Here is an 11,842-nt window from a genome sequence, read left to right as displayed (position 1 = left end):
GTTGAAAGTGTTGATGAAATATTGTATCTTTTGATATCTGCATGGAGTTCAGCTTTAAAAGAGTCAGTGCATTTTAAAAGTGTAGGTAATGGAGTTCTCCTTTCATAATGATACATGGGGAGCTTTCTATACAAACATGTTGTTTATGGTTGTGCTCCTTCATGCATTTAAAGATGGAGTCCCAGTCGTGTTTCTCGGTATCACTATTACACTCTCAGCAGTCTGTTTTCTTCTGATAAACCCCAATTGGAAATACATCTTACTCAGCATCCTTATTGATACTTTAGTGAACTTATAGGCAAGGAAACCCCCCTCCTTAGGTTCTCAGGACCAAAGTAAAATGTTTTATTTAGAAAGTCCGCTAAAAAATGTATATTTAAGAATTTCCCAACAATAGCGCAGGCGGTGTAAAAGCTGAAGCCTCATTGGCTTTAATACTACATGACATGAGATCAATTGGAGCCAATCAGGACACAGTGTTGTATTCTTGTACAATCTCCTGTTGCCAACTTAAGATGTGTATAGGTGTAAAGGGATGCTAAGGCTTCATTTAACACTGAGCCTGATCAGGTGGTTATGATGGTGTAGGCACATCTGCCCCCTTCCCCCCTCCAACTTAGCGGTCAGCTCTTGATTAATAGGGTGCAGCGTCCCACTGAGCTCCTGGCAACCAGTGATGTCATTGGTTTGGTGGGATACTAGCAAGAGTGTCTTAGGTTGCTAAGATCTGGGTGGAGAAATGTGTATGGCCCTTACACATTTGCCCGCCCAGGTCTTAGCATCCTGGGACACTCTGGCTGGAAAGGGGGCAGCAGGCAGACTACAAACATTGTGAAACACAGCAGTCATGCCACTCTGCCTGCCAGTGCCAACCCCCCACAAGATGCCGCCTGCGGCAACAGATGGGAATAAGCTACTCCATGCAGATAGTGTCCCTTATGGTATTTAAATACAGAACCCAAGAGCTGCTGTTGTAAGAGTATTAGCCACTTAGCCACCATGTTGCCTGTTTTCTGTTATGGTAGAGGCTGTTCTTGGTCCTTCCGGTATTCAGGTTGGCTGCTTAAAGCCCAATTGCAGCTTCCGTATTTATTACTGTATGCAGACAGACTATAATTTTAGTAATAATGGGTAACATACACTGTGCTATCAGCAAGCTAGAGTTTCGGACCCTGGCTCAATACAGAGCACAGTGGGCTGGGTCTCCAGCAATCCAACCCGTCCCGCCCTGCCCAAAGCTCCAATCAATGAAGCTACTAAGGGAGCATGAGTGCTGCTAATTGGAGCACTGGACCAGGGAGTATGGGGACCTCAAAAGCCTGGACCGCTGTACTCTGTGTTGGTTGCTTTTGACCTGCTTTGCTTTTTGTTGCATTTCTTTGGATGCAGCAGGCCTCATTTAGATGCATTTACATTACAGCAGGACAAATCCAGTCTTTTGTTATGTTTCGTGCTCAAATGCAAAAGACAGCATTTGGCAACAATTCCCATGTACGCAAGTCCTTAGACTGAATACTGAGACTCCCATTTTTTCTAATTATTTGCCTTAGTTCTCTAGAAATCCCAGCCCCTACTAGACTAACAGCAGCTGTCCACCATGATAATATTAACCAGGAGGTCCCCTGTGAGATGGAAACATATCTACCCATTGTGCCACCCTAATGAATTAGTTTAATGAGACTTTGATGGATTTATAATGTTTATTTTGATTCACTGAAGACATTTTTATAAAATAAAATACTTGAACAGGAGCTGTAACACTTTCTTTGCAACAAAGCCACTAGTTTTTCCTATGGTTAAACCCCGGCAGCTGGTGGGAGGAAAACTCTAAATATAACTCAATTCTAAGAACCTGAACAACAAATGATGAAATCCACCAAATTCTTTTATGAGTGTAACAAGCCCACCGTATAGTGTGATTGACTGTCACTTCATACAGCACCCTATAGAACACAGAACAAGGCTCTCTGATTGGTGATCGGGAGTTGTCATCTCTCATGATCATAATCATTTTAAGTGCAATGTTATTATTAAAGAGTCAGTCCACCCAAAACTGGTAGATGTTGGTGTACCAAATCAGCCTCTGCTCACCTTCTGGTCTCTTGTGCCTTCTGGTGCCCATGCAGAGCCAATGGATCGATTAATTACCAATTCCAACACCTTCATAGAATTGGTTAAAAATCATTTCTGCTGAACTCAGTGACCAACTGTGCCCATCGATGAAGGTTCCCATGGACCACAAAGACATTTTAGACAATTGTGCACTTCACAGTTTGGTGAAGGCCTTTTTCTTTTCCAGCATGACTGGGCCCCCAGGGTACAAAGCCAGCTCCATAAAGACATGGTTTGATGAGTTTTGTGTGGAGGAAAGTGGGTGTCCTACACAGAGCCCTGACCTTAACCCTACTGAAGACATTTGGGGTGAAGTGGAATGTCGAATCTGAGCCAGGTCTTCTTATCCAACATCAGTACCTGACCTCACAAATGCTCTTTTGGCTGAATTGCCACAAATTCCCCCAAGACACATTCCAAAATTTTGTTGAAAGCATTCCCAGAAGAGTGGAGGCCATTATATCTACAAAGGGAGAAGGGCAACTCCATAATAATGGCCATTGATTTCTAATGGCATGTTCAACAAACTCAAATAGCTGTGATGGTCAGGTGTCCAGAAGTCTTTGGCCTTATTGTGGTCTGCGCTATAATCTAAAATGAACTCACACTCCACACAGACACATTTCAAAATCTTGTAGAAGGCCTTCCCAGAAAGACTGAGGCATAGGGGGTGATTTACTAACCTAAACACACGCACGCACTAGGTGCGTGTGATTTTTACACAGCAAAACGTATTTATCAACCAAAAAGTCTCTAAAAGCATATTTCCACTAATGCCTTATATGGAAAAATCATGCACATGATGCATATATAATGCTGCTTCACAATTTAGACAAAAATGGTTAGCTCATGTATTTACATTGCTGCATTCATCAACGCAAGCAACACAATGTAGAGCTAATTTACACAACATCACCTTGCAATTCATGCAGGGCTTTGCACCACACACCTGCTGGGTGTGTACACATTACAAAGGTGTCTAGATTCCACCAATAGATCATGCTGGGAGGGAACACACTACAGAGGTGTATACTTGTTCGTGGCGTGTTTATAAGGTTAGTAAATCAACCCCATAGTCTCAAAGGAAGTGGGGGGGACGGTAACTCCATATTAATTAAAGTGTATTTTTAACCAAGCCCTCTCTATTTATCCTGGTGTTGGTGGTCATTGTCAGAGACTGAAAATTATGGGAAATCAGAAATTTTACAGCAGTCAACAGAACCAGAGGTGAAGTTAAACATATCTCCCAACCTTCAGAAATGAGAAAGAGGGACACCTTATAGCACAATATATTTCGGCAATGGACACATCCCTGCCATGTAGATTACTAAGAATGGATTTTGCTATATTCTAGCTTTTGTAAAGAGCAAAAAAGATAATTAAGAGATAAGATGAAGGTGTCAGTGCAGAATAAAACTTCTGATAGTGAAATAGAAGCTTTTCATAGAGACCTGTACGTCAGACAAAAAAGAGGGACAGCTGAGGAAGAAAGAGGGACAGAGGGATTTGGTTGCAAATGAAGGGCAATTGTGAGGTATGAGTTTATTCTTTCAATGGGGACACATGTTTCAGCGACAAGGAAGAGATCTTCCTTCACTTTGGGGAGATTTCTTATCACTTCATGTTAGGAATGCACCGATACCGGTTTTACGGTATCAAGCACGAGTACCGATATCGAATACCAATACCGGAAGTCCCATTAAGGAAGTGTAATGACTCGTCACCTGGCTTCCTGATTAGCTGGGTGACGAGGAAGCAAGGAGCCGGCTTTCTGGAAAATCAGGAAGTCGGGGGGCGGGTAATGACTCGCCGCCGGGCTTCCTGATTGCCAGCTTCTCGACAAATCAGGAAGCCGGGCAGCGAGTCATTACATGGCGCCTGGCATGGAGCCAGGCAGCATGTAATGACTCGCTGGCTGGCTTGCTGATAACTGGAGCTCGGGTATCGGGCTAGGCATGGAAGCATTTGGGCGAGTACGAGTACTCACCCAAATACTCGGATTCGGCATCAATACCGATACTAGTATTGGTGCATCCCTACTTAATGTTATGTCATCTGGAAAGGCAGTGTAGGGAATTCTTCCCAATGGGACACAAACGGCAAAAGATTAACTGATGGCTTTTAACCCTTGCCTACTCTATGGAAAACTAAAATAAAAGTTTTGGCTGTACATATACTTTAATGGCATGGTCTTACAATGGCATGTTGGACAAGCTTATAGAAGTGTAATGGTTAGGCATCCGCGAACCTTTGGCCTTATAGTGTATTAATGGGCAGTCTTGTAGATTGCATTTTTTCAGGCTGTTTTTTTTGTACATTTTAATAACCAGTTGAATGATTTTTCTTTTGTGTTCTTGTATCTGATGGCTCTTATAACATTGTTCCATGCACTTATTGTGAACTGATCTTTATTATCAAATGACGGTTCTCCCCCATCGCCCACACAGATCTTAAGCTTCAAGCATGTTTGTAATGCGGAACGCAGGCAGCGCACACCTGGGAAAATCTATGATTCATTTTCCACTGAAAAATAAAAAAAGATAGGACGCCCGTTTTATTACCGATGTGCTGTTCTGGTTTCATGTTAAATGTCTGTTTTGTATGCATGTGGTAGGAAATCTTATAACTATTATTCCGCTGTACTGAGTGGAGTGTTTAGGTAGCAACTGCTGATGTCTTTCTGAAAAATGCTAGTTCCCTGGCTCGCTTTGGCGTTTGAGTCAATGACCTGGGACAAGTAGGCAGAAAGTCAAGTCAGAAGTCTGAATTCGTCTTTTTTCACTTGGCTCCGAAATTATTGAAGCCAGTGAATTATATTAACAACCAGGCAACAAGTTCAATGATGGCAGCTTGTTTAGTACAGTCTTAATGCGGGTGTTCCTTAATAAATGAAATCTGTCATAAGAGAAGTATGGGAGTTGCCAATGCTGAGCATTCCTTCTGAAATTGTCAGTTGCCTGGCTGTCCTGATGATGCATTGGCCTCAGTGCTTCCTGGAACAAGTGTAGAGAAAATAGGTTTAGAATGAATTACTCCACAGTGCCTGTAGCTACCGAGGTCAGTGAGGCTTGTTTTGAAGCTCTTTTACTGCTTGTTAAGTATAAGTAAATATTTGATTTCTGTAGCCTGGCCACAGTTTTACACAAAAGCTACATAATGCTATTTGCTACAGCACAATAATATGTTGCAGTGGGTAAGGAGACAGAGATAATAAGAGGCTCCATGATTTCTCTAAGCAGCCTTTACCAATCAAGGTGGGTAGCATATTATAGAAGGAAATGTAAGTAATATATATATACTGTATATATACTGTATATATAGTGAAACAGCAGTTTTTGGTTTTCCACCCTCTTCTCAATAGTAACATAGTTGGGTGTTCCTTTATACAAAGCCAAAAAAAATCTGTTTTGTATACTCACATTTAAAGGACTATATGTGTATGGGAATATGTGTATATTAATGTGCCCTTGATTTCTGACAGATTTGTGTTCTACAACTGATTCAACGGGATCAATGGGGAGCTTACCCAGCAAAAGGGGATATTCATCGATTCAGACGACTCTAACCAACTCTCAAGCAAATCTTGCTGGTAAGATCACTAAAGAAATTAATGTGAAAGTGTTGCTACTACACAACTGCCATAACTATATATCCTTTCCCATACAGTTCTACATGAATGTGACTTTATAAGTTTACCTTAAAATGAACCTGAGGCATTGCTAAATTCTTTCTGGAAGTGCAAGTTGCTTGCCTGCAATATTGATCCTCTGGATTTAATGTGTTCAAAGCTCCGAGCCAAAATAAATGTGCAGATCACAAAGACAGAAGTCCTCAACTTCATATATGTTCTGGGTCAGTCCCATAAAGTATTAAAGCTATAGGGTCAACATGACAGCCAGGACAACAATGGCAGCTTCCTAAATGGTTCTCCTGGTTCTGATATTTCAGTTTGGATACACATTGGTTGGCCTAATACCTCTTCTAACTCTTGGGGTCTCCAATGGTGAGATGTCCTTGCTGTATTTCATTGTCCTGTTGCGGAGAAGGAAAGAGGGACCCCTTGTAATAACTGCATCCTTTGGGTGGAGATGGTGGAATCCACCCAAAACCCACCCCAAGGAATATTCGTTTGGTAAAATAGGTCTAGTATTAGGCCCAGCTCGCAGTCATAAAGATGTGTCTGGAATATGATTGGTTGTTAAAGGCAGGTTATTCTTCTGTTCTAAAATCGATATTGTTGGCTTTTTTTATTCTTCATCTTTTTAATGATTGACTCAAGTTTTCCATAAGTCATAATGAAAGATGGTGGTTCACTATGCAAATTGGGAAAACGAAAGTACCGCTTGCCAGTCGCTCTTTTATCAAGATCTACGTGACAAAAACTTTGAGGAGGAATATTTTTAACAATGATGGAATATATGAAGCAACTCTGCATAGTTAAATAAAAAAATTAGTGCATTTTCAGTGAGCACACCATTGTAATTATTAATTTATCTTAAAGAGACAATGTCACTTTGCCAATTTAGGGGAAGATGACAGTGTCTGCTGATAAACTGCCCTCCACCAGCAAGGTTTATTCCCCATGTGTTCTCCTTCCCCATTGCAGTCCTCCTGGGTAAGCTCCAGTGTCGGATGGTGTCAGAGCTTACCCAGGTTGATGAGGTCACTGTCCCTCCCCACTTGACAGTGTTGAGGACAAGGCGATTGACTGCTAAGGTGTAAGCAGTGCCACATGGGAGGGGTCACATGCTTCCTATACATGGAGACCCCATTCTATAAGGTCAGTAGAGTAAGGGCTACGAGGTAGTAGGGAGAGTAAGGGATCAGCATTTCCCTTTTTAGCATATAAACACTGCAGCACAACTGACTGCTGCTTCTCCATCTCCTAGTCTAAACTCTACCGTATAGAAGATTGCAAGACGCTGCTACCAAGTCAAATTCAGGTACTTACACTGATTGCATTTAAATATTTTAAAAAATACATTAAATTATATATTAATGAATACGCAGTAGCATTAATTTGGGTCTTTATCTGTCCAGCTTTAATTTGTACTTGGCTGCTTTCTGATTAGGGGGTCCGAGTGAGAACTGGGAGGGGTTTCTCATCAAAGCTCTCTGCCTCTCTCATATTAGACCAATTCTAAACAATTTAAAAAAAACAAAACTATTTTATAGAGTAGGGAAACGTTTTAACCTATTTAGGTATTTTATTGCTGTTTCCTGTTGGGAAGTGAGGGCAAATCTGTCCAACCTGAAAGAGGGGGAAAGATTTTTGAATGTTTGAGTTGAGCTTGATAGGCACATGTCTTTTATAGCCTGATTATTGAATTTCCTGTACTAGTGAAAGGTATCTCCAGGACAGGACACTAGGAGAGATATCCCCCTAGTTGAGCAAGCACTAAAAACCTAGCAGGTGAGGTGGACCAGTTCTTCTCAGTAATGGCAACATAACACGGTTAATATGCAGAGCAGATGATGTAACCAGAATTAAGCAAAGTATGAGGTAAATGGGCTTTAAAGTTGAACTCTGGGTTACGTAAGAAATGACCCCCTCGCAGTGGGGACCCCCCATCCCGGCACTGAAGGAGTTGAAGGCTTCTTTTTGTCTCCGGGTAGAGGAATAAGCAGCTGTTCTTACCCTATTCCTCACTCCCCTGTCAACTGTGTTGCTCTCCTTCGTTTTCCAATGCTCCACGATGTGGACGGGCTCTCCCAGTCCTTGCGCACAATGCAGGTCTGCTGATCCTGCATTGTATGTAATGACATTGGAATGTGGAGCGGTGAAGGGAAGCGGTGAAGGAAACGACTTCTATAGTGCAGATGAAGCCTGTGGGATGAACAAGTTAATTATAGCAGCTTTCTCTGCTACCCCTAGCCAAAACAAGCATTTAATCCTAGCAGTTTGGAGGGCCCACTGCAAGGGCAATTTGTTCACTAAACCCAGAATTCAGCTTTACAACAATGCATAAAGTGCATTAAAACACATATGTGTGAATAAGCCCTTATGGAACTTAGTCTTGAAAGCCCAGTGTTAAAAACTAGCATAGGTTCTAACCCTCCAACACTCTTTTCATGGCTTCTGTGGCTAGAGTCAAGTTTTGACCCATTATTCCAGTACAGAGTACCATGTACTGTTGCATAACTTGTTGTCAAACTGTGTTTCTGTACATGATATACGTCATGACTTTAGCAACATCTGTGGAAATGATGTTTACTTGTTTTTCAGTGGCGGACAAGTGCATATTTGTGGCTTTGTACAATTTTCCAGCCGGTGGTCAAACCGATTTAAGCGTTCGACTCGGGGAGAAGCTAAACGTTCTATCAGAGTGAGTGACCTCAAACACCCTTGTTTTTTCCTGACCGGCCTGAATAAGGCACAATCTGTACACAAGTTTTGTCACCTAGACACAGCTAGAGCAAACAATGTACCGTATATATTTTTAGCTACGTACGTCAGTTAGTATTTCTGTGGCCAGATAATGATGTTGCAAAATTATCTTGTATAGAATGTCAGTTTTTAAATTGTCCATAAACATAGATCTCACTACATATAACAAATCAATCAATGTTTGCAGGTTCTATAAAAGATTGCACATCATTCATAGTGTCTAGTCTAAGGGTTCTTAACTTTTTTACATTTACAGACCCCCAACAGATTGCCTAATATATATGGTAACAATGAAAATCAAATTGCAAACCTGACAGTCTCATGCATGTTTCTGTGAATATCCATGTTAAACAAAAGGTATCATAAGGCATAATCATATCTAAGTAGGAATTTGAATAAAATGGTGAATGGGGTAATCAGTCAGTTGGAAGCCAATATTGGAGTTACATCAAGGGTCTCAAACTTTCTGGAACTCTTTGGGGCAGCTATGTTTCCCATGCATGACTTTCTCATATGGGATTAACTGATTTACAAGATGTTTCCATTAATACGGTAGCAGGGGTAGATGGGAGCATCGGATAGTAAATAGTAGGGGTAGAGGGGTTTGCCAGTCAGTAAGTAGTAGGGGTATGGGGGTTAATCGGATTGTAAATAGTAGGGGTAGAGGGGTTCATCTGATAGCAAATAGTAGGGGTATAGGGGTTCACTAGATAGTAAATGGTAGAGGTATAGGGGTTCATCAGATAGTAAATAGTAGGGGTAGAGGGGTTCATCGGATAGTAAATAGTAGGGGTTCATCAGATAGTAAATAGCAGGGGTAGAGGGGTTCATCAGATAGTAAATAGTAAGGGTAGAGGGGTTCATCGGATAGTAAATAGGGGTAGAGGGGTTCATCGGATAGTAAATAGTAGGGGTAAAGGGGTTCATCGGATAGTAAATAGTAGGGGTATAGGGGTTCATCGGATAGTAAATAGTAGGGGGTATAGGGGTTCATTGGATAGTAAATAGTAGGGGTAGCGGGGTTCATCGGATAGTAAATAGTATGGGTTTAGGGGTTCATCGGATAGTAAATAGTAGGGGTAGAGGGATTCATCGGATAGCAAATAATAGGGTTAGAGGGGTTCATGGGATTCCCCAATATATGGGGCTGTAGCACATTCAGTAAACTGTCATCATCAACCTCACCAGTCTCAATAGGTAAAAGTATGACTTCATACGATGTCAAGCGAGCTACAACTAGGAAGATTTTCATGGTTATTTTTGAGTAATCAATGTAATCTCCAACCATGTCAACATATCAACTGGCAATACTAAGAAAGGGAGGATGTTTGTAATGATCTGATCGCTGATTGGTTAGAAGCCCCATTGCCTCAATCCATATTAATATTTAGGAGATTATTTAGAGATCCAGTCACTAACCCAATCATTGGTTCGCATACCGCTAAGGATTATGGATACCACTGGTCTAGACCATCAAGAGACTGAAGTGTAGTCCCCTCCACAATCTCACTGCTCCATAGTCCATGGGCCTGAGAAAAACAGCCATGCCCAATGTGACGGACCTCGGTCCCAATACACTATAGTCTCAAGTCTGCCCCTAAACTTTCATGAACCAACTTCCCCTTGACCACCGTCTGAGACAAATATGCTTTATTATTTATAATATTCTTCTTGGCAACAAATGTGCTTGTACTGGTGTTTTTATGCAGTGAAAGAGCTATTGTAGAATACACTAAAGGTGGCCATGCACATGGCAACTTTCAGTCACTTTTAACCTCCTTGAAACCCCCGGGAATTGCAAATATATTTGAAAGTAATTGTCGGTGACAAAACAATCCCATAAGTTCGAGTAACCACCAGAATTGGGTCAGTTGCAAAGTCAATACTGGACAATAAACTGACAGCTTCAATACAGAGTATTGAAAAATCTAATTGAAATGGAATCAAAATGGGAAAATATCTACAGCAATTTTGCAATCGGAGTTTTCTTCCGTGTTCGACCGGGGAAAATTGGATCCTGTCTCCTTGTGGTGGGTTGGAACCACCATTGTATGACTTCAATCACTTGTTTGACTGCTCTGTCAAGCTGCCAGATGTATGGCCAGCCTCAGTTAAGATGCAGATATTTCATAAAAGTAAACGGTTGTCACCTTAGGCAGCATTTATTGATCCAATTCTCATTGCAATGGTTATTTTAGATACCTGTATAATATTTACTAAATGAGATAGGCAAGAACCAATACATAGAAAGTTGCCAACTTTACCCAACTGGCTTACCGAACCAATTTGTTAGAAACATGGACTTTAGCATGAGAAAATATGATTAGTCTAATGATATTTTTTATTATGATTGTGGTTGACTTTTTTTCAATAAATTAAACTTTCATTTAAATGGTAATGTTTTCCAGGGATGGAGACTGGTGGAAAGTGATGTCTGTTACAACTGGAAGAGAATGTTACATGCCTAGGGATTACATTGCTAAAGTATATAACAGGTGAGTCAGTAGTTAAAATATACCTGCGTCTTTCTGGATTCATTAAAACAGGAGGCTAAATTCAACAGAGTCAATGAAATTTGTAAGCCGTTCACACTTTCACATTTTCCAGTTCCCAGCACCCTCACAGACCTAGTCTGTGAGGGTGCAGCTCACCAGCTGCACTTAATCTTTCTAATTGTCAGTATTGAATATGCAGGAGCAGAACTGTGCCATCTCCAACTGAACCGAGGGAACCAAGATTCTTTTCTACTCAGTTATTACATGCTAAGGAGGGAATGTTCCCAATCACATTCCTCACATAACAACCTCAGTCCTCAGTGCCTGGGAAGCTGCGAGGGAGCGTGGCTGCTACTTTCCAGGCTTCCCATCCATTCAGGAAGCCGGGTGGGTGGTCACATGACCACCTGTCAGGCTCCCTGCTTCATTACTGCACTCCTGCTGCAAGAGTTAGGGGACAGTTGAAGAGATGGGAACCTGGGATGGCTCAGGGATGGGATGGCGTATGTATGTATTATATATGGTGTACCTGAGCCTGAGAAGAAAATTGGTACGCAGTAAGCTGACCCCAGAACAGGCACAGAATGGCACAGTACAATGCAAAAAGCCCTGCTACAAACTTTTGAGCCGATCCCGGGCCGCAGATGGGGCAGCGGATCCCGGGATTCAAGGTGAGGGGTCAGGGGGGGACAAAAAAAGAAAAAGGCGGGCGGGTGCGGACGCAAACATGCACATACAAGCGATCGGCGGGCTATGGACCCACTGATCGCCTATATGTGAAACACCCGGTACCGGGTGTTCGCATTGGACGGGTCTTTTCTGCCCGTGCGTGCCCGCTAGGGGGCGC

The 11,842-nt window shown here is 41.9% G+C and overlaps 1 protein-coding gene across 1 annotated transcript in view; it reads left to right on the top strand.

Moving 5' to 3' along the window:
* SLA2 (Src like adaptor 2) overlaps window positions 1–11,842 on the top strand; it is a 25,225-nt gene that overhangs the window by 4,724 nt on the left and 8,659 nt on the right. The window contains exons 2-4 of the mRNA XM_018554094.1: window positions 5,594–5,701; window positions 8,339–8,438; window positions 10,909–10,995. Of these exons, the coding sequence (XP_018409596.1) occupies window positions 5,626–5,701; window positions 8,339–8,438; window positions 10,909–10,995 (263 nt within the window). The 5' untranslated portion in view covers window positions 5,594–5,625. The remainder of the gene's footprint in view (window positions 1–5,593; window positions 5,702–8,338; window positions 8,439–10,908; window positions 10,996–11,842) is intronic.

The sequence above is a fragment of the Nanorana parkeri genome, unplaced genomic scaffold, assembly GCF_000935625.1.
Source record: "Nanorana parkeri isolate BGI_ZX_2015 unplaced genomic scaffold, ASM93562v1 scaffold141, whole genome shotgun sequence".
NCBI lineage: Eukaryota > Metazoa > Chordata > Amphibia > Anura > Dicroglossidae > Nanorana > Nanorana parkeri.
The sequence above is the reverse complement of the archived record's forward strand: the minus strand, read 5'-3'. Positions and strand labels throughout refer to the sequence as shown.